We start from the raw sequence: 21,522 nt of genomic DNA, 5'->3' as shown, positions 1-21,522 counted from the left end.
GTCTCTGGGAGAGAAGCCTCACTCAGAGTTGTCTATGTCTGTGTGTTGTCCTGACTTGATGATTAACTCCCAGGCACCCGTGTCCCTTCAAAACAAATGGTCGTGACAAAAAAAAAAAAATGCTTCTTTTCCAAATTCACTGGTCACGGGTCATCACATGACCCTTCCAAAGTGAAGAGGCCTTGGCAGGGCCGTGTCCCCATGTGTGCATGGAGAGAGGAAGACAAGAAGTGACTGAACACCTGCTGCTGCTGCTGCTGCTAAGTCGCTTCAGTCGTGTCCGACTCTGCGCCACCCCACAGACAGCAGCCCACCAGGCTCCCCCGTCCCTGGGATTCTCCAGGCAAGAACACTGGAGTGGGTTGCCATTTCCTTCTCCAATGCATGCAAGTGAAAAGTGAAAGTGAAGTTGCTCAGTCATGTCCGACTCGTAGCGACCCCATGGACTGCAGCCTACCAGGCTCCTCCATCCATGGGATTTTCCAGGCAAGAGTACTGGAGTGGGGTGCCATTGCCTTCCCCAACTGAATGCCTGACAGCTCTCCAATTCCACACTGCCTAGCAGATGCTCAACAAAGAGCAGCGGTTAGAACTTATAATGACACAATCTCCTTTGTTTTGGGGAAGAGAGTCTGAGCAGGTCACACGGGTCTTGAAATTCTCAACCATTTCCAAGTGTCCACTGACTATGTGGCAGATGCCACGTACGCGGCCAGAATCACATCTGTTCCCGTTGTTCTCTGGCACTCAGCAGGGAGAGCGGCCCCTTCAGCCCCCTGCACCCACCCGCACACCGCACTGCAGTAACCTCACCACCTCCTTAGGCCCGGAACTCGCTCCTGTCATTTGATGCCAGGCACAGCCTTAACCTGTTGAGTCTCTGCTGCCTCCACACTTCTGAACCTGCCTGAAGCCACGGACACTGGTGGATGTTGCATCTTTTCTGGCTAGTACGTATCTCTTTTGTCATTTGGATCTCAGACTCTGAGTCTAAGATAAATAAAAAAAACCGTCAAAATCGCTGCTCTGTGTGTTTTCCTCTTAGGGGTTATATTATTCAACCTGGGTGTATGCATGTGTTTGAGGGGTGCGGAGCAGTGTCTTTCCCAGCTGGGAATCAAAGTTCCCAGGATCCAGTCACCCAGCAGGATTTCTCCACTTGGCAGCTTCTCTTCACTCATTTCATCCCTCTGAAATCTAGAGCATGTGCACAAGTGGCCAAAATAAAGTCCAGATGACCAAATAAATGGTCATTTCAATATACTTGGTAATCCGCTTTCCCAGGACAGAGAGTAGAGGGCCAGCCCAGGGACTGCTGGGCCATACTTCAAAGCAACATTTGCTCTTCTCCAGGATTCCAAGCAGATGGTGGGGCAGTGGTAGAAAACACGTCCTTTTCCCCTGTGGTCAACACCAATGCAACAACAGTCAGGACCCCTTCTTTCCTGCCCGAGAAAGAGATCTCTCTGTGTTTTATCCAAGATGCAAAAGGATACCTCACAGCGATGATCTGTTTCAGACTTTCCCGTCACCCCCAAGACACACTGCCTGCAAGTCTGAGGGATGCCACCACGCAGCCTCATCACGATCACCTCCCACAGAAGGAACCCAGCTTCCCAAAGCCCCCAGAACGCCCTGGCTCAGACACTGACATTCCAGCATTCCTCTAGGAGCCTGACCGCCCCGCCCTGTGTTGCCTGGTTTAGTGTGACTAGGGGACTTCTCTCCACCTTCTTCGTGTGACTACGGCTCCTAGATCATCGCTCATGGTGTGGGGGGTGTCCGGCTTCTCCTAGTGTCCCCACTGCTAACCCAGCCTTTCATGGAGCAGTGGCTCCATAAAGGTCTTCAGAATACACAAGCCAGTGAGCGGGGGGCTCAATTCATTATCTGCTGATTCCTTAAATAACCCAGGCAAATCCAAATGAACAAGAGATTATTTAGTTTTTGAAAATGACACACAAGAAGGACAGAACCATGAATTCACTACAATTACTTTTATCATCTCTTCCATCATCAATATTACTGCTAAGCAAGCTCACTTTTCCACAACAGTTCTAATTCCAATTCCATTGCATCCTGTTCAGGACCACAAAATACAATGGAAGAGTTTCCGATCTCTTTTACGAAACAGCAAAACTCTTGCTCACGAACTGGGTAAGCACAAACGCACTGTGATCAGCATCATTCATGAAGCTAAGACACTGAAGTCTATTTAGCCTTCTATGAAAACAATCAAAGTTTGAAAATTTTCTAAGGAGAACTGGTGAATCTCCACGTCATCGTACAGAACAGGAATGCAAAGAAGCTGATACACTGGTTCCCCAAACTGCCCCAGGCCCTCACTTCTGAGAAGGCTGACCGCTCCCTCTTCAATCTCAGAGCCAAGGATCACCTGGATGCTGCTCTGGCTCAGGCCACCTCATCCTCCTCCCTTGCAGCCTCTGCAGACTGCAGTGGGAAGGTCCTCAAAGCCCTTTGTTTGACCCTGAGCAGAAATGCCATGACTTCCCACTTGCTGGTCTCCGCATAAGCCCGGGGACCCCACAGGAACTCATAGCGAGCAGGGTGGCTGTAAGGCACCTGCCGGTACTCCAGGTACCCCTCCTGCACCCACGCGTGGGTCAGAAGCGCCCTGGGCTCCCCAAAGATGCAGTGCACACTCCCGACACACACACCCAATCTGCTGAGTGCTCCCCAGACCTTCTCCTCAGGGGCACGGTCTCCATTCCGCATGATCAGGTTAAGGACCAGCACCAGGAGGCCAGCCTTGGGGATGCTCTGCCCACTGTTCAGCATTGCGTTGCAGGTGAGGCCCAGGATGGGGACCATGATGTAGATGTGCTCCCTGGGGTCCACCTCCTTCACTTCCACGCCAAAGACCAGCTGCAGGCACTGCGAGGCTTGGTTGAAGACCACCGGGAAGTATTCCTGGTTATCCCTGAGGACCTTATTCAGCATTTCCGCCTGGGAGGTCAGCTCCTTGGCTCGATACTTGAGGAGCAGGAACTTCATTAGGCTAGCTATCATCTCATTCAGCGCTTCCTGGGGCAAGGACTCCCCAGTGCCTAAGGAGGACACTGTGGGGGAGGAGGCCGAGGCGGATGCAGCCACCCCTGCCTCAGCCCCCAAGAGCTGCACATTCACCGGGCCCTGGGCCTCGCCAGGGTCCTGAAAATCTTCCTCGGGCTTGCTCAGTTCACTCATCTCGACCACGAGCGCGATACCTGGGATCAAACCACAGACAGGAGTCAGCCAGGGTGACAGATGGGGACCACAGGCCAGGCTGGGGGAGAGAGGGGCTGTGAATGGCCTCAGCTGAGCACCACACCCTGGGCGGACTGACACAGGCAACCTACAGGTCTCCTCTTGAGGGCTGGGTGCTCTCAGACCTCACAGGGGCAAGCCTCCAGGGCAGCCAGTCCCCTGGCTACCGGAAGGAGGAAGTGAGGTGGCTCCGCAGGGTGCAGTCAGCACAGCCCAAGATTTCCAAGGCTGACAAGGTGGGGGATTAGGCCCTTGTGGGGTCCCTTCTGTTCTGGGGTGGGGAGCCCCTGGTGCACACTCAGGGTACCCTCCTCACCTTGACCCCTGGTACTGCCTGGACCTCCTCTGCCCTCTGACCTCAGGACACCAGCTGCAGCCCTCTGCCTTCGCCTCCTGGTTCCTGCAGCTCCTGTGAGAAAAAGGGAGGGGGCAGCTCGGGGGTATCCTGTGGCACTGCCCTGAGCCTTCTGTGACAGTACAAGGGGTGGACTCTGTGAGGTACCCCCAGTTGTGTGGCGGGAGGTCCCCTCAGGGCTCCCTTGTAGTGCTCACCTTGCCCCTGGCACGACCTGGTCCCTCCCCTCTGGGGACCTGCATGGAAATTCAGAACAAGATCCCAGCCTCCACAGAAAGCGCTGAGGGGCTCCACACGCTGCCGAACCTGCCCAGGGCTTCCTGTGGGTCCTAGGCTGGGGAGATGCTCGGTCATCAGCTCCTCCTCACGTCCTGCCTGGCCTCCCAGCACTGACCACAGGGGTGGGGGTCTGCTTAGTCCTCCCTCGGGTTTGGGGAGTTCAGCCTCTGCCGACCTGAAGCCTCTGCCCTCCGCCCAGAAAAAACCTCACCTCCCGAGGTCCCTAAGCCAGAAGTCAAGAAACTGCTCACCCCACTCTAGGGCCTCCAAGAGTCCCCACAAGGGCTAGGATCCCTGCCTCCCTGTTGGGGTCTTTCCGCCTCAGTCCATCCTTGCATGCAGCCTGGCCCTCAGGCAGGACCGGAGACTGTCCCGTCCGCCATTTTGAGACCCCTCCGCTTTCACAAGATCCCCAGTCTCTCTGAGACCAGCATGTGAGAAAGGCAGACAGACAGAATGTGCTCCCAGGGCCGACTACAGGGGCGGGGATCTGTGGGGTTCCGTCGGTCCTCATGCAGGGTCCCCTCAGTCCTCCTTCAGGCACCTCACCTGCCTCCGGCCGGGACCTGGGATTCTCGCCTCTCCCCAGCTGAAGCCCCGCCCCTTATACCAGGGCCCCAGTCTCTCCAAGACCCGGATGTCAGGAAGTCAGACCATGCCTGCTGCGCTCATCCTACCCCCACAGTTGCCCTGGACTGACGGCAGAGATGAGCTTCTCTGAGGTGTCCTCTGATTGGAGTTCAGGGTCCTCTAGTTCCTCCTCAGGGTCCTCAACCTGACACCCCACCAGACCTGGGAATTGGACCACCTAAGGCTCCGCCCCATATGCAAGGTCCCCAGTCTGAGATCCGGACGTCAGGAAGTCAGGCCGCCTAACCAGGTCTCCAGTCTGAGATCAGGATATGAGGAAGTGAAACCCCGCACATTGGGCTCATCCTACCCCAGGGCCGCCAAGGACCGGCAGCAGCTACAAGCTTCTCTGAGGTCTCCTCCGATTGGGGTCCAGAGCCCGCTCAGTCCTCCCTCAGGGTCCTCAACTTGAAACTCTGGAGGAGCCGGGCTTCTTCCCTCTGCTCACCTGAGGCCACGCCCCCTTTCCCAGGTCCCCAGTTTCTCTGAGACCTGGATGTCAGGAAATGCAACATGTGCTCATCCACCCTCTGTGCTCCCTGAGCCTTGATGTGAGGGTCCCGCCTCTGGTCAACACAAAGGGCATCCCCAGATCTGTCAGGGCTCAAGATGTGGTCCCTGAGGGATGATGAAAGGCAACCCCACTGATCCCTGCCCCTGCTGTCAGCCCTGGGCCACCCTGGTGGTGGGATGAGCACTTGGCAGCCTGTTCTGACTTGCGCATCTGCGTCTCAGAGACATTAGGCAACTGTTAGACGGGGCAGGGCCTCAGATGGGCAGGCGGGAAGATCTTAGTTATTTTGAGGGTCAAGGTGAGGACACTGAGGGAGGACTCAGGGGCTGCTGGACCGCAGAGCAGAGTGGGCCCTGGGAGGACACAGGGCAGACGAACCATGCTGTGTTTCCTGACATCCGGGTGTCAGAGAGACTGGGGACCTGGTATAGGGGGCTGACTTCCTGACATCCAGGTCTCAGAGAAACTGGGGTCCTGACATAAGGGATGGGGCATGAGTGGGGAGAGGAGAGAATCCAAAGTCCTACACAGAGACAAGTTGAGGTCCCTGAGGGACGACTGAAGGGACCCCAAGTGAAGACTCTAGGGACCCCAAGGTGAGACTGATGGAACCCCACAGATCTCAGCCCCTGTTATCGGCCCTGGGAGCCCTCGGGGTGAGAAGAGCACACTTGGTCTGTCCTGTCTTCCTGAGATCCGGGTCTGTGAGAGTAGGGACCTGGTGTGAGGAGCAGGGACCTCTTCCCACCTTTCCTGGTGGGGAGAGGACAGAGCCTAGGTCCACCAGAAGTCAAGGTGAACACCCTGAGTGAGGACTGAGGGTAGTCAGATCTCAGACCAGAGGGAACCCTGGTAGTCCCCAGGCAGGACGACCTCATGCCGCATTGCCTGACATCCCTGTCAGAGAGACAGGTGAAAGCAGCAGAGCCTCCAGATTGCAGACAGGACACTTGCAGGTCTTGCCTGGAGTACAGGCTCCATGCGAGGAGGGACAGAGGCAGTTAGACCCCAACAGGGAGGGATCTTGGCCCTTGCAGGAGGGTCTTGGAGGGCCCAGAGCAGGGTGAGCAGGGTGAGCAGTTTCTTGACATCTGGCCTAGGGACCTCGTGAGATGAGGTTTTTCGGGTGGAGTGCGGATGGCTTCAGGTTAGCAGAGGCTGGACACACCAACCCTGATGGAGGACTAAGCAGACCCCCGCCCCTGCGGTCAGTGCTGGGAGGCCAGGCAGGACGTGAGGAGGAGTTGAGGACCGAGCATCTCCCCAGCCTAGGACCCGCGGGATTCCCTGGGCAGGTGCAGCCTCATGTGGGGCCCCTCAGCACTTTTTGTTCAGGCTAGGGTCTTGTTCTGAGTTTCCTCGCAGGTCCCCAGAGGGTAGGGGCCAGATTGTACCAGGGGAAAGGTGAGCACTGCAAGAGAGCCCTGAGGGGACCTCCCACCACACAAAACTGAGGGGACCTCACAGAGTCCACTGCTCGTACCGTCAGAGAAGGCTCAGGGCTGTGCCACAGGATACCCCCAGCTGCCTCCTCCCTTTCTCTCACAGGAGCTCCAGGAACCAGGAGGCAAAAGCAGAGGTCTGAGGGCCATGTCCTGAAGTCAGAGAGCAGAGGTGGTCCAGGCAGTACCAGGAGTCAAGATGAGGAGGGTGCCCTGAGTGTGCACCAGGGGCTCCCCATCCCAGAACAGAGGGGACCCCACAAGGGCCTAATCCCACTACCTTGTCAGTTGTGGAAATCTTGGACTGTGCTGACTGCACCCTGGGGAGACACCTCACTTCCTTCTTCAGGTAGCCAGGGGACTGGATGCCCTGGAGGCTTGCCCCTGTGAAGTCTGAGAGCACCTTTCAAGAGGAGATGTGTAAGTGGCCTGTGGCCGTCCAGGCTGTGGTTTTCAGCTGAGGCTGTTCACAGCCCCTCTCTCCACCATCCAGGCCCGTGGTCCCCATATGTGCCCATCTCCCCCCCCCCCCACCCCCGCCTCACTCCTGCCTCAGGCTGTGGTTTGATCCCAGGCATCGCCCTCATGGTCGAGATGAGTGAGCTGAGCAAGCCCGAGGAAGAACTTAGGACCCAGGCCCAGGGCCCAGTGGAGGCTCAGCTCTTGGGGCCTGAGGCAGGGGAGACTGCATCTGCCCCCCCACCAGTCTCTGCCCTTGCCCCCGGTAGCTCTGAATGAGATGGTGGCCAACCTGATTAAGTTCCTGCTGCTCAAGTATCCAGCCAAGGAGCTGACCTCCCAGGTGAAAATGCTAAAGAAGGCCCTCAGGGATAACCAGGAGCACTTTCCGGCAGTCTTCAGCCAAGCCTCACAGTGCCTGCAGCTGGTCTGTGGTGTGGAGGTGAAGAAGGTGGAACCCAGGGAGCACATCTACATCATGGTCCCCACCATGGGCCTCACCTATGATGTGATGCTGAACAGTGGGCAGGGCCTGCCCAGGGCCAGCCTCCTGGTGCTGGTCCTCAGCCTCATCATGTGGAATGCAGACCACGCCCCTGAGGAGAAGGTCTGGGGAGCACTCAGCAGGATGGGTGTGTGTGTCAAGAGTGAGCACTGCAACTTTGGGGAGCCCAGGGAGCTGCTTACCCACACGTGGGTGCAGGAGGGGTACCTGGCATACCGGCAGGTGCCTGACAGCCACCCTGCCCGCTCTGAGTTCCTGTGGGTTCCCCAGGCCTATGCGGAGACCAGCAAGTGGGAAGCCATGGCATTTCTGCTCAGGGTCAAACAAAGGGCTTTGAGGGCCTTCCCACCCCTGTCTACAGAGGCTGCAAGGGAGGAGGACGAGGCGGCCTGAGCCAGAGCAGCATCCAGGTGATCCTTCCCTCTGTGATTGAAGAGGGAGAGATCAGCCTTCTCAGAAGTGCTGGCCCAGGCCAGTTGGGGAAACTGGTGTATAGCATCTTTGGGTTCCTGTTCTCTATGATGACATGGGGATTCATCTGTTTTCTTTAGAGAACTTTCAAACTTTGATTATTTTCGTAGAAGGCTAAATAGACTTCAGTGTCTTAACTTAGTGAATGATGTTGATCACAGTGTGTTTGTACTTACCCAGTTCAAGAACAAGAGCTTCACTGTTTTGTAAAAGAGACTGGAGACTCTTCCATTGTGTTTTGTGGTCCTGAACAGGATGCAATGGAATTGGAATTGGAACTGTTGTGGAAAAGTGAGCCTACTTAGCAGTAATATTGATGCAGGAAGAATTAGATGATAAAAGTAATTGTAGTGAATTCATGGTTCTGTCCTTCTTGTGTGTCATTTTCTAAAACTAAATTATCTCTCTCTATTTGGATTTGCCTGGGTTATTTTAGGAAGTAGCAGATAATTAATTGAGCCCCCTGCTCACTGGCTCGTGTATTCCAAAGACCTTTATGGAGCCTCTGCTCTGTGAAATGCTGTGTTAGCAGTGGGGACACTAGGAGAAGCAGGACACCCCCACACCTAGAGTGACGGTCTAGGAGCTGCAGTCACATGAGGAAGGTGGAAAGACATCCCCTAGTCGCAATGAACAATGCAACCCAGGGCGGGGTGGTGGGGTTACAGGAGGAGTGTTGGGCTGTTGGTGCCTGAGCCAGGGTGGTTTGGAGCTTGGGAAAGCTGGGTTCCTTCTGTGGGAGGTGATTGTGATGAGGCTGGGTGGTGGCAGCCCTCAGACTTGCAGACAGTGTGTCTGGGGGGTGACGGGAAATTCTGAAATGGATCATTGCTGTGAGGTGTCCTTTTGCATCTTGGATAAAGTCCAGAGAGATCTCTTTCTTGGGCAGGAAGGAAGGGGCCCTGGCTCTTGTCACATTGCTGTTGATCACAGGGGCAAATGAGGTGTTTTCATACCCCATGCTGCTGCTAAGTCACCTCAGTCGTGTCCGACTCTGTGCGACCCCATAGACGGCAGCCCACCAGGCTCCCCCGTCCCTGGGATTCTCCAGGCAAGAACACTGGAGTGGGTTGCCATTTCCTTCTCCAATGCATGAAAGTGAAAAGTGAAAGTGAAGTCGCTCAGTCGTGCCCAACTCTTAGTGACCCCATGGACTGCAGCCTACCAGGCTCCTCCATCCATGGGATTTTCCAGGCAAGAGTACTGGAGTGGGGTGCCATTGCCTTCTCCGTACTCCAAGACTAGGTACGGGTAAAATATCAGACAAATCCCAATCAAGGGACATTGTACAAAACATCTACTGAGTACTCCTCAAAACTGTCAATATCATCCAAAACAAAGAAATGTTAAAGCTATGGGGAAGCCAAGGAGACATTACAACTAAATGTTAGGCTGGTTTCCTGGCCAGGATCCTGGAGTGGGTAAAACCTATAGAAATCTGAGTAAAGTATGGGCTTTAGTTGATAATAAATAATGCATCAATACTTCCTCATTAATACTTCCTCAGTAATTCCTCAGTAATAAATGTATCATATTAATGTAAGATATTAGTAAGCGGGGAAACTGGGTGAGGGCATATGAGAAGTCCACGATTTTCACAAATATTATTCAAATCTTAAAGGGTTACAATGGAAAAGCTCAAATTAAAGTCTATTGACAGTTTCAAAATTAAAAAAAAAAAAAAGACAACGAAACTTTGGAGAAAAGATGCTGAGTGTGTTTAAAAAAGGGCAAAACCAATACAATATTGTAAAGTAAAAAAGAAAAAAAAAAGAAAAAGACACAATTTAAAAAAAAAAAAAAAGGAAAAAGAAAGGAAACCAAATGCAAGCACACAGAACCTGTAAGTCTGAAACAACCCTTGCTAAATTATCTTCAGCTTTTCCTCTCCCTTAACCTCCAACCCCATAGAATATACTAACTGGGCCTCTTCCACCACAGAAACATCTCTGGATCCACTTTTTTATCAAGCCCCACAAACACTACCCTGATCCAACCTCATGATGTTTTGCCTGGATATGGGAAGAGCCACCACCTGGAGGCCAGGGGTAGACCTGGAACCCTGTATTGCCCAAAATCCACTTTAAGACGATTGCCAGTGTTATCTGCCACAGAAGAAGTCTGGCAAGTTCCAGCACGGGTCAGTGTCTTGCCAAAGATAAAAGAGTCCAGAGCAAACCTTTAGCTGTGCATACATGAGAGTGTGCTCAGTCGCACAGCCATATCCGACTCTTTGCGACCCCATGGAATGCAGTCCCCCGGGCTCCTCTGTCCGTGGGATTTCCCAGGCAAGAATACTTGAGTGGACTGCCATTTCCTCCTCTAGAGTACCTTCCCACCCAGGGATCAAACTTGCGTCTCCCACATTGCAGGCGGATTCTTTAACAGAGCCTCCAGGGAAGCCATGAGGAAACACAGGGCCTTCTCAGAAGAGCAGAACATTCACTGAGACTCCTTAAGCCAGGGGAGGCGCCTGTCCAATCGCTGATGCCCTGGGCAAGATCAGCTTGGGAACAGGGTGGTGTGTTTCCACACAGAGGCTGTTGCAGAAGATGCTGGATCCTGGAATTGACCTCCAGAAAAGTCGGTGGGGGACAGGGGGCAGTTTGGGCCTCCTAGCAGCCAAAGGCCTGAGGTTCTTATGTACCCAGAGCAAGAACCCAACCACACCTAACAGTCATATCCAATAAGGGGCATGAGGAGTACCTGTTATGAGAGCTGTCACGTATCCATCCTGGAGTGAAACCTGGGGCTGTGGTCCTGGCCTTGGCCCCAGAGCACGGATGTCCTCATGGAGGCCGGGGTGGCAGCTCACCTGCAGCAGCATCTGCTCCCCCCTCCCTCTCCTGGCCAGTCCCGGGCAAGTCAGATGGGATCCCCAGGGCCTTGCTGCTTCCACCTCTCTGGGGCAGCCGACCCTCTGCACAGCCTGCACCCCTGGGAGGCCAGATTCCTCTCCTCCCTGGTTCCTTTCCAAATCCTCATTGGAGTCTGTGGCCTCTGGCACCTAGGAGAGCGTCCTGGGTACGATCCCTGCCATCTGCTAGAGCCTGTCCTCTGCTCAAACAGCCCGACTGGCTCCTAGCTGTCTCCACGGGTGGCTGACCAGACACCCCTCTGCCTCTCTTACTCAGGCTCAAAAGCCATGACCTAACAGTCACATTCAAAGACCCTGAGTTTACTCCAACACGTGGGATTCCACAGGGAATGGTCTGATACACCTCAGGATTATATAGATGTGCCCCGCACATCCATGGCAATGATTACTACCGACCCACCATGAGGAGACTCGCCCAGGGGCTGCGTCAAGTCCTGCGGGTTCGAGATGAAGCACCGTGGAAGGCGATGCTGCCCTGGGACTTCCAGATAAAGATACACACATGAGGTCATCAGGACCAGGGCCTAAGCCGTTCTCAGTGGGGGAGGGTGGGGGAGGGGGGCAGGCAGGACAAAACCCAAGGCCAGGTTCTGAGGGAGAGGGGGCACTGTGGGCAGCAGGGGTGGGAGGCCTCATGACTGGGGCCCATGGGGAGTATGCTCCCAACCCCAACAGAGACCTTTGGCAGCTGGCTGCTGTCCTCCTGATGGGAGACCGGGCAGAGCCCCGAAGGGGCTTTCAGTGCCTCTCACCGGGGGTGGTGGCAGGCTGTGGGTGGGGGTGGGTGGAATTCCTTCAGCCAGCTCCCTGTGGGCCAGCCTCTCTCAAGGATCAGAAGTGCAGGACTTTAGTCTCTGGGAGAGAAGCCTCACTCAGAGTTGTCTATGTCTGTGTGTTGTCCTGACTTGATGATTAACTCCCAGGCACCCGTGTCCCTTCAAAACAAATGGTCGTGACAAAAAAAAAAAAAATGCTTCTTTTCCAAATTCACTGGTCACGGGTCATCACATGACCCTTCCAAAGTGAAGAGGCCTTGGCAGGGCCGTGTCCCCATGTGTGCATGGAGAGAGGAAGACAAGAAGTGACTGAACACCTGCTGCTGCTGCTGCTGCTAAGTCGCTTCAGTCGTGTCCGACTCTGCGCCACCCCACAGACAGCAGCCCACCAGGCTCCCCCGTCCCTGGGATTCTCCAGGCAAGAACACTGGAGTGGGTTGCCATTTCCTTCTCCAATGCATGCAAGTGAAAAGTGAAAGTGAAGTTGCTCAGTCATGTCCGACTCGTAGCGACCCCATGGACTGCAGCCTACCAGGCTCCTCCATCCATGGGATTTTCCAGGCAAGAGTACTGGAGTGGGGTGCCATTGCCTTCTCCGTACTCCAAGACTAGGTACGGGTAAAATATCAGACAAATCCCAATCAAGGGACATTGTACAGAACATCTACTGAGTACTCCTCAAAACTGTCAATATCATCCAAAACAAAGAAATGTTAAAGCTATGGGGAAGCCAAGGAGACATTACAACTAAATGTTAGGCTGGTTTCCTGGCCAGGATCCTGGAGTGGGTAAAACCTATAGAAATCTGAGTAAAGTATGGGCTTTAGTTGATAATAAATAATGCATCAATACTTCCTCATTAATACTTCCTCAGTAATTCCTCAGTAATAAATGTATCATATTAATGTAAGATATTAGTAAGCGGGGAAACTGGGTGAGGGCATATGAGAAGTCCACGATTTTCACAAATATTATTCAAATCTTAAAGGGTTACAATGGAAAAGCTCAAATTAAAGTCTACTGACAGTTTCAAAATTAAAAAAAAAAAAAAGACAACGAAACTTTGGAGAAAAGATGCTGAGTGTGTTTAAAAAAGGGCAAAACCAATACAATATTGTAAAGTAAAAAAGAAAAAAAAAGAAAAAGACACAATTTAAAAAAAAAAAAAAAGGAAAAAGAAAGGAAACCAAATGCAAGCACACAGAACCTGTAAGTCTGAAACAACCCTTGCTAAATTATCTTCAGCTTTTCCTCTCCCTTAACCTCCAACCCCATAGAATATACTAACTGGGCCTCTTCCACCACAGAAACATCTCTGGATCCACTTTTTTATCAAGCCCCACAAACACTACCCTGATCCAACCTCATGATGTTTTGCCTGGATATGGGAAGAGCCACCACCTGGAGGCCAGGGGTAGACCTGGAACCCTGTATTGCCCAAAATCCACTTTAAGACGATTGCCAGTGTTATCTGCCACAGAAGAAGTCTGGCAAGTTCCAGCACGGGTCAGTGTCTTGCCAAAGATAAAAGAGTCCAGAGCAAACCTTTAGCTGTGCATACATGAGAGTGTGCTCAGTCGCACAGCCATATCCGACTCTTTGCGACCCCATGGAATGCAGTCCCCCGGGCTCCTCTGTCCGTGGGATTTCCCAGGCAAGAATACTTGAGTGGACTGCCATTTCCTCCTCTAGAGTACCTTCCCACCCAGGGATCAAACTTGCGTCTCCCACATTGCAGGCGGATTCTTTAACAGAGCCTCCAGGGAAGCCATGAGGAAACACAGGGCCTTCTCAGAAGAGCAGAACATTCACTGAGACTCCTTAAGCCAGGGGAGGCGCCTGTCCAATCGCTGATGCCCTGGGCAAGATCAGCTTGGGAACAGGGTGGTGTGTTTCCACACAGAGGCTGTTGCAGAAGATGCTGGATCCTGGAATTGACCTCCAGAAAAGTCGGTGGGGGACAGGGGGCAGTTTGGGCCTCCTAGCAGCCAAAGGCCTGAGGTTCTTATGTACCCAGAGCAAGAACCCAACCACACCTAACAGTCATATCCAATAAGGGGCATGAGGAGTACCTGTTATGAGAGCTGTCACGTATCCATCCTGGAGTGAAACCTGGGGCTGTGGTCCTGGCCTTGGCCCCAGAGCACGGATGTCCTCATGGAGGCCGGGGTGGCAGCTCACCTGCAGCAGCATCTGCTCCCCCCTCCCTCTCCTGGCCAGTCCCGGGCAAGTCAGATGGGATCCCCAGGGCCTTGCTGCTTCCACCTCTCTGGGGCAGCCGACCCTCTGCACAGCCTGCACCCCTGGGAGGCCAGATTCCTCTCCTCCCTGGTTCCTTTCCAAATCCTCATTGGAGTCTGTGGCCTCTGGCACCTAGGAGAGCGTCCTGGGTACGATCCCTGCCATCTGCTAGAGCCTGTCCTCTGCTCAAACAGCCCGACTGGCTCCTAGCTGTCTCCACGGGTGGCTGACCAGACACCCCTCTGCCTCTCTTACTCAGGCTCAAAAGCCATGACCTAACAGTCACATTCAAAGACCCTGAGTTTACTCCAACACGTGGGATTCCACAGGGAATGGTCTGATACACCTCAGGATTATATAGATGTGCCCCGCACATCCATGGCAATGATTACTACTGACCCACCATGAGGAGACTCGCCCAGGGGCTGCGTCAAGTCCTGCGGGTTCGAGATGAAGCACCGTGGAAGGCGATGCTGCCCTGGGACTTCCAGATAAAGATACACACATGAGGTCATCAGGACCAGGGCCTAAGCCGTTCTCAGTGGGGGAGGGTGGGGGAGGGGGGCAGGCAGGACAAAACCCAAGGCCAGGTTCTGAGGGAGAGGGGGCACTGTGGGCAGCAGGGGTGGGAGGCCTCATGACTGGGGCCCATGGGGAGTATGCTCCCAACCCCAACAGAGACCTTTGGCAGCTGGCTGCTGTCCTCCTGATGGGAGACCGGGCAGAGCCCCGAAGGGGCTTTCAGTGCCTCTCACCGGGGGTGGTGGCAGGCTGTGGGTGGGGGTGGGTGGAATTCCTTCAGCCAGCTCCCTGTGGGCCAGCCTCTCTCAAGGATCAGAAGTGCAGGACTTTAGTCTCTGGGAGAGAAGCCTCACTCAGAGTTGTCTATGTCTGTGTGTTGTCCTGACTTGATGATTAACTCCCAGGCACCCGTGTCCCTTCAAAACAAATGGTCGTGACAAAAAAAAAAAAATGCTTCTTTTCCAAATTCACTGGTCACGGGTCATCACATGACCCTTCCAAAGTGAAGAGGCCTTGGCAGGGCCGTGTCCCCATGTGTGCATGGAGAGAGGAAGACAAGAAGTGACTGAACACCTGCTGCTGCTGCTGCTGCTAAGTCGCTTCAGTCGTGTCCGACTCTGCGCCACCCCACAGACAGCAGCCCACCAGGCTCCCCCGTCCCTGGGATTCTCCAGGCAAGAACACTGGAGTGGGTTGCCATTTCCTTCTCCAATGCATGCAAGTGAAAAGTGAAAGTGAAGTTGCTCAGTCATGTCCGACTCGTAGCGACCCCATGGACTGCAGCCTACCAGGCTCCTCCATCCATGGGATTTTCCAGGCAAGAGTACTGGAGTGGGGTGCCATTGCCTTCCCCAACTGAATGCCTGACAGCTCTCCAATTCCACACTGCCTAGCAGATGCTCAACAAAGAGCAGCGGTTAGAACTTATAATGACACAATCTCCTTTGTTTTGGGGAAGAGAGTCTGAGCAGGTCACACGGGTCTTGAAATTCTCAACCATTTCCAAGTGTCCACTGACTATGTGGCAGATGCCACGTACGCGGCCAGAATCACATCTGTTCCCGTTGTTCTCTGGCACTCAGCAGGGAGAGCGGCCCCTTCAGCCCCCTGCACCCACCCGCACACCGCACTGCAGTAACCTCACCACCTCCTTAGGCCCGGAACTCGCTCCTGTCATTTGATGCCAGGCACAGCCTTAACCTGTTGAGTCTCTGCTGCCTCCACACTTCTGAACCTGCCTGAAGCCACGGACACTGGTGGATGTTGCATCTTTTCTGGCTAGTACGTATCTCTTTTGTCATTTGGATCTCAGACTCTGAGTCTAAGATAAATAAAAAAACCGTCAAAATCGCTGCTCTGTGTGTTTTCCTCTTAGGGGTTATATTATTCAACCTGGGTGTATGCATGTGTTTGAGGGGTGCGGAGCAGTGTCTTTCCCAGCTGGGAATCAAAGTTCCCAGGATCCAGTCACCCAGCAGGATTTCTCCACTTGGCAGCTTCTCTTCACTCATTTCATCCCTCTGAAATCTAGAGCATGTGCACAAGTGGCCAAAATAAAGTCCAGATGACCAAATAAATGGTCATTTCAATATACTTGGTAATCCGCTTTCCCAGGACAGAGAGTAGAGGGCCAGCCCAGGGACTGCTGGGCCATACTTCAAAGCAACATTTGCTCTTCTCCAGGATTCCAAGCAGATGGTGGGGCAGTGGTAGAAAACACGTCCTTTTCCCCTGTGGTCAACACCAATGCAACAACAGTCAGGACCCCTTCTTTCCTGCCCGAGAAAGAGATCTCTCTGTGTTTTATCCAAGATGCAAAAGGATACCTCACAGCGATGATCTGTTTCAGACTTTCCCGTCACCCCCAAGACACACTGCCTGCAAGTCTGAGGGATGCCACCACGCAGCCTCATCACGATCACCTCCCACAGAAGGAACCCAGCTTCCCAAAGCCCCCAGAACGCCCTGGCTCAGACACTGACATTCCAGCATTCCTCTAGGAGCCTGACCGCCCCGCCCTGTGTTGCCTGGTTTAGTGTGACTAGGGGACTTCTCTCCACCTTCTTCGTGTGACTACGGCTCCTAGATCATCGCTCATGGTGTGGGGGGTGTCCGGCTTCTCCTAGTGTCCCCACTGCTAACCCAGCCTTTCATGGAGCAGTGGCTCCATAAAGGTCTTCAGAATACACAAGCCAGTGAGCGGGGGGCTCAATTCATTATCTGCTGATTCCTTAAATAACCCAGGCAAATCCAAATGAACAAGAGATTATTTAGTTTTTGAAAATGACACACAAGAAGGACAGAACCATGAATTCACTACAATTACTTTTATCATCTCTTCCATCATCAATATTACTGCTAAGCAAGCTCACTTTTCCACAACAGTTCTAATTCCAATTCCATTGCATCCTGTTCAGGACCACAAAATACAATGGAAGAGTTTCCGATCTCTTTTACGAAACAGCAAAACTCTTGCTCACGAACTGGGTAAGCACAAACGCACTGTGATCAGCATCATTCATGAAGCTAAGACACTGAAGTCTATTTAGCCTTCTATGAAAACAATCAAAGTTTGAAAATTTTCTAAGGAGAACTGGTGAATCTCCACGTCATCGTACAGAACAGGAATGCAAAGAAGCTGATACACTGGTTCCCCAAACTGCCCCAGGCCCTCACTTCTGAGAAGGCTGACCGCTCCCTCTTCAATCTCAGAGCCAAGGATCACCTGGATGCTGCTCTGGCTCAGGCCACCTCATCCTCCTCCCTTGCAGCCTCTGCAGACTGCAGTGGGAAGGTCCTCAAAGCCCTTTGTTTGACCCTGAGCAGAAATGCCATGACTTCCCACTTGCTGGTCTCCGCATAAGCCCGGGGACCCCACAGGAACTCATAGCGAGCAGGGTGGCTGTAAGGCACCTGCCGGTACTCCAGGTACCCCTCCTGCACCCACGCGTGGGTCAGAAGCGCCCTGGGCTCCCCAAAGATGCAGTGCACACTCCCGACACACACACCCAATCTGCTGAGTGCTCCCCAGACCTTCTCCTCAGGGGCACGGTCTCCATTCCGCATGATCAGGTTAAGGACCAGCACCAGGAGGCCAGCCTTGGGGATGCTCTGCCCACTGTTCAGCATTGCGTTGCAGGTGAGGCCCAGGATGGGGACCATGATGTAGATGTGCTCCCTGGGGTCCACCTCCTTCACTTCCACGCCAAAGACCAGCTGCAGGCACTGCGAGGCTTGGTTGAAGACCACCGGGAAGTATTCCTGGTTATCCCTGAGGACCTTATTCAGCATTTCCGCCTGGGAGGTCAGCTCCTTGGCTCGATACTTGAGGAGCAGGAACTTCATTAGGCTAGCTATCATCTCATTCAGCGCTTCCTGGGGCAAGGACTCCCCAGTGCCTAAGGAGGACACTGTGGGGGAGGAGGCCGAGGCGGATGCAGCCACCCCTGCCTCAGCCCCCAAGAGCTGCACATTCACCGGGCCCTGGGCCTCGCCAGGGTCCTGAAAATCTTCCTCGGGCTTGCTCAGTTCACTCATCTCGACCACGAGCGCGATACCTGGGATCAAACCACAGACAGGAGTCAGCCAGGGTGACAGATGGGGACCACAGGCCAGGCTGGGGGAGAGAGGGGCTGTGAATGGCCTCAGCTGAGCACCACACCCTGGGCGGACTGACACAGGCAACCTACAGGTCTCCTCTTGAGGGCTGGGTGCTCTCAGACCTCACAGGGGCAAGCCTCCAGGGCAGCCAGTCCCCTGGCTACCGGAAGGAGGAAGTGAGGTGGCTCCGCAGGGTGCAGTCAGCACAGCCCAAGATTTCCAAGGCTGACAAGGTGGGGGATTAGGCCCTTGTGGGGTCCCTTCTGTTCTGGGGTGGGGAGCCCCTGGTGCACACTCAGGGTACCCTCCTCACCTTGACCCCTGGTACTGCCTGGACCTCCTCTGCCCTCTGACCTCAGGACACCAGCTGCAGCCCTCTGCCTTCGCCTCCTGGTTCCTGCAGCTCCTGTGAGAAAAAGGGAGGGGGCAGCTCGGGGGTATCCTGTGGCACTGCCCTGAGCCTTCTGTGACAGTACAAGGGGTGGACTCTGTGAGGTACCCCCAGTTGTGTGGCGGGAGGTCCCCTCAGGGCTCCCTTGTAGTGCTCACCTTGCCCCTGGCACGACCTGGTCCCTCCCCTCTGGGGACCTGCATGGAAATTCAGAACAAGATCCCAGCCTCCACAGAAAGCGCTGAGGGGCTCCACACGCTGCCGAACCTGCCCAGGGCTTCCTGTGGGTCCTAGGCTGGGGAGATGCTCGGTCATCAGCTCCTCCTCACGTCCTGCCTGGCCTCCCAGCACTGACCACAGGGGTGGGGGTCTGCTTAGTCCTCCCTCGGGTTTGGGGAGTTCAGCCTCTGCCGACCTGAAGCCTCTGCCCTCCGCCCAGAAAAAAACCTCACCTCCCGAGGTCCCTAAGCCAGAAGTCAAGAAACTGCTCACCCCACTCTAGGGCCTCCAAGAGTCCCCACAAGGGCTAGGATCCCTGCCTCCCTGTTGGGGTCTTTCCGCCTCAGTCCATCCTTGCATGCAGCCTGGCCCTCAGGCAGGACCGGAGACTGTCCCGTCCGCCATTTTGAGACCTCTCCGCTTTCACAAGATCCCCAGTCTCTCTGAGACCAGCATGTGAGAAAGGCAGACAGACAGAATGTGCTCCCAGGGCCGACTACAGGGGCGGGGATCTGTGGGGTTCCGTCGGTCCTCATGCAGGGTCCCCTCAGTCCTCCTTCAGGCACCTCACCTGCCTCCGGCCGGGACCTGGGATTCTCGCCTCTCCCCAGCTGAAGCCCCGCCCCTTATACCAGGGCCCCAGTCTCTCCAAGACCCGGATGTCAGGAAGTCAGACCATGCCTGCTGCGCTCATCCTACCCCCACAGTTGCCCTGGACTGACGGCAGAGATGAGCTTCTCTGAGGTGTCCTCTGATTGGAGTTCAGGGTCCTCTAGTTCCTCCTCAGGGTCCTCAACCTGACACCCCACCAGACCTGGGAATTGGACCACCTAAGGCTCCGCCCCATATGCAAGGTCCCCAGTCTGAGATCCGGACGTCAGGAAGTCAGGCCGCCTAACCAGGTCTCCAGTCTGAGATCAGGATATGAGGAAGTGAAACCCCGCACATTGGGCTCATCCTACCCCAGGGCCGCCAAGGACCGGCAGCAGCTACAAGCTTCTCTGAGGTCTCCTCCGATTGGGGTCCAGAGCCCGCTCAGTCCTCCCTCAGGGTCCTCAACTTGAAACTCTGGAGGAGCCGGGCTTCTTCCCTCTGCTCACCTGAGGCCACGCCCCCTTTCCCAGGTCCCCAGTTTCTCTGAGACCTGGATGTCAGGAAATGCAACATGTGCTCATCCACCCTCTGTGCTCCCTGAGCCTTGATGTGAGGGTCCCGCCTCTGGTCAACACAAAGGGCATCCCCAGATCTGTCAGGGCTCAAGATGTGGTCCCTGAGGGATGATGAAAGGCAACCCCACTGATCCCTGCCCCTGCTGTCAGCCCTGGGCCACCCTGGTGGTGGGATGAGCACTTGGCAGCCTGTTCTGACTTGCGCATCTGCGTCTCAGAGACATTAGGCAACTGTTAGACGGGGCAGGGCCTCAGATGGGCAGGCGGGAAGATCTTAGTTATTGTGAGGGTCAAGGTGAGGACACTGAGGGAGGACTCAGGGGCTGCTGGACCGCAGAGCAGAGTGGGCCCTGGGAGGACACAGGGCAGACGAACCATGCTGTGTTTCCTGACATCCGGGTGTCAGAGAGACTGGGGACCTGGTATAGGGGGCTGACTTCCTGACATCCAGGTCTCAGAGAAACTGGGGTCCTGACATAAGGGATGGGGCATGAGTGGGGAGAGGAGAGAATCCAAAGTCCTACACAGAGACAAGTTGAGGTCCCTGAGGGACGACTGAAGGGACCCCAAGTGAAGACTCTAGGGACCCCAAGGTGAGACTGATGGAACCCCACAGATCTCAGCCCCTGTTATCGGCCCTGGGAGCCCTCGGGGTGAGAAGAGCACACTTGGTCTGTCCTGTCTTCCTGAGATCCGGGTCTGTGAGAGTAGGGACCTGGTGTGAGGAGCAGGGACCTCTTCCCACCTTTCCTGGTGGGGAGAGGACAGAGCCTAGGTCCACCAGAAGTCAAGGTGAACACCCTGAGTGAGGACTGAGGGTAGTCAGATCTCAGACCAGAGGGAACCCTGGTAGTCCCCAGGCAGGACGACCTCATGCCGCATTGCCTGACATCCCTGTCAGAGAGACAGGTGAAAGCAGCAGAGCCTCCAGATTGCCGACAGGACACTTGCAGGTCTTGCCTGGAGTACAGGCTCCATGCGAGGAGGGACAGAGGCAGTTAGACCCCAACAGGGAGGGATCTTGGCCCTTGCAGGAGGGTCTTGGAGGGCCCAGAGCAGGGTGAGCAGGGTGAGCAGTTTCTTGACATCTGGCCTAGGGACCTCGTGAGATGAGGTTTTTCGGGTGGAGTGCGGATGGCTTCAGGTTAGCAGAGGCTGGACACACCAACCCTGATGGAGGACTAAGCAGACCCCCGCCCCTGCGGTCAGTGCTGGGAGGCCAGGCAGGACGTGAGGAGGAGTTGAGGACCGAGCATCTCCCCAGCCTAGGACCCGCGGGATTCCCTGGGCAGGTGCAGCCTCATGTGGGGCCCCTCAGCACTTTTTGTTCAGGCTAGGGTCTTGTTCTGAGTTTCCTCGCAGGTCCCCAGAGGGTAGGGGCCAGATTGTACCAGGGGAAAGGTGAGCACTGCAAGAGAGCCCTGAGGGGACCTCCCACCACACAAAACTGAGGGGACCTCACAGAGTCCACTGCTCGTACCGTCAGAGAAGGCTCAGGGCTGTGCCACAGGATACCCCCAGCTGCCTCCTCCCTTTCTCTCACAGGAGCTCCAGGAACCAGGAGGCAAAAGCAGAGGTCTGAGGGCCATGTCCTGAAGTCAGAGAGCAGAGGTGGTCCAGGCAGTACCAGGAGTCAAGATGAGGAGGGTGCCCTGAGTGTGCACCAGGGGCTCCCCATCCCAGAACAGAGGGGACCCCACAAGGGCCTAATCCCACTACCTTGTCAGTTGTGGAAATCTTGGACTGTGCTGACTGCACCCTGGGGAGACACCTCACTTCCTTCTTCAGGTAGCCAGGGGACTGG

The 21,522-nt window shown here is 54.8% G+C and overlaps 3 protein-coding genes across 3 annotated transcripts; 1 reads left to right on the top strand and 2 right to left on the bottom strand.

Annotated features, from left to right (window-relative positions):
* Positions 1-1,919: 1,919 nt before the first annotated feature.
* LOC139181024 (melanoma-associated antigen 8-like) lies at positions 1,920-4,440 on the bottom strand. The gene is made up of 3 exons (XM_070783709.1): positions 3,820-4,440; positions 3,584-3,676; positions 1,920-3,227 (listed from the first exon to the last, which is right to left on the bottom strand). Exons 1-3 carry the CDS (start codon positions 3,974-3,976, stop codon positions 2,413-2,415), a joined length of 1,065 nt encoding a protein of 354 aa, XP_070639810.1. The 5' UTR covers positions 3,977-4,440; the 3' UTR covers positions 1,920-2,412.
* Positions 4,441-6,852: 2,412 nt separating this feature from the next.
* LOC139181492 (melanoma-associated antigen 10-like) lies at positions 6,853-7,844 on the top strand. Its single transcript, XM_070785019.1, has 3 exons — positions 6,853-6,907; positions 7,044-7,085; positions 7,216-7,844. Exons 1-3 carry the CDS (start codon positions 6,853-6,855, stop codon positions 7,842-7,844), a joined length of 726 nt encoding a protein of 241 aa, XP_070641120.1.
* An 8,744-nt stretch (positions 7,845-16,588) lies between these two features.
* LOC139181044 (melanoma-associated antigen 8-like) lies at positions 16,589-18,734 on the bottom strand. Its single transcript, XM_070783768.1, has 3 exons — positions 18,489-18,734; positions 18,253-18,345; positions 16,589-17,896 (listed from the first exon to the last, which is right to left on the bottom strand). The coding sequence occupies exons 1-3, from the start codon at positions 18,643-18,645 to the stop codon at positions 17,082-17,084; spliced, it is 1,065 nt and encodes a 354-aa protein (XP_070639869.1). The 5' UTR covers positions 18,646-18,734; the 3' UTR covers positions 16,589-17,081.
* Between the last annotated feature and the right edge of the window lie 2,788 nt (positions 18,735-21,522).

The sequence above is a fragment of the Bos indicus genome, chromosome X, assembly GCF_029378745.1.
Source record: "Bos indicus isolate NIAB-ARS_2022 breed Sahiwal x Tharparkar chromosome X, NIAB-ARS_B.indTharparkar_mat_pri_1.0, whole genome shotgun sequence".
Classification (NCBI taxonomy): Eukaryota; Metazoa; Chordata; class Mammalia; order Artiodactyla; family Bovidae; genus Bos; species Bos indicus.
The sequence above is the reverse complement of the archived record's forward strand: the minus strand, read 5'-3'. Positions and strand labels throughout refer to the sequence as shown.

Excerpts from the sequence above, each read along its gene's own strand:
- LOC139181492 (XM_070785019.1), top strand. The coding sequence starts at position 6,853 with ATGCCCTGGAGGCTTGCCCCTGTGAAGTCTGAGAGCACCTTTCAAGAG. Across the intron at positions 6,908-7,043 it reads CACCTTTCAAGAGGAGATGT|GCTGTGGTTTGATCCCAGGC; the intron begins GTAAGTGGCCTG and ends CTCCTGCCTCAG. Across the intron at positions 7,086-7,215 it reads CGCCCTCATGGTCGAGATGA|CTCTGAATGAGATGGTGGCC; the intron begins GTGAGCTGAGCA and ends TGCCCCCGGTAG.
- LOC139181024 (XM_070783709.1), bottom strand. The coding sequence starts at position 3,976 with ATGACCGAGCATCTCCCCAGCCTAGGACCCACAGGAAGCCCTGGGCAG. Across the intron at positions 3,677-3,819 it reads CAGGTCGTGCCAGGGGCAAG|GAGCTGCAGGAACCAGGAGG; the intron begins GTGAGCACTACA and ends TTTTTCTCACAG. Across the intron at positions 3,228-3,583 it reads AGGCAGTACCAGGGGTCAAG|GTATCGCGCTCGTGGTCGAG; the intron begins GTGAGGAGGGTA and ends GTTTGATCCCAG.
- LOC139181044 (XM_070783768.1), bottom strand. The coding sequence starts at position 18,645 with ATGACCGAGCATCTCCCCAGCCTAGGACCCACAGGAAGCCCTGGGCAG. Across the intron at positions 18,346-18,488 it reads CAGGTCGTGCCAGGGGCAAG|GAGCTGCAGGAACCAGGAGG; the intron begins GTGAGCACTACA and ends TTTTTCTCACAG. Across the intron at positions 17,897-18,252 it reads AGGCAGTACCAGGGGTCAAG|GTATCGCGCTCGTGGTCGAG; the intron begins GTGAGGAGGGTA and ends GTTTGATCCCAG.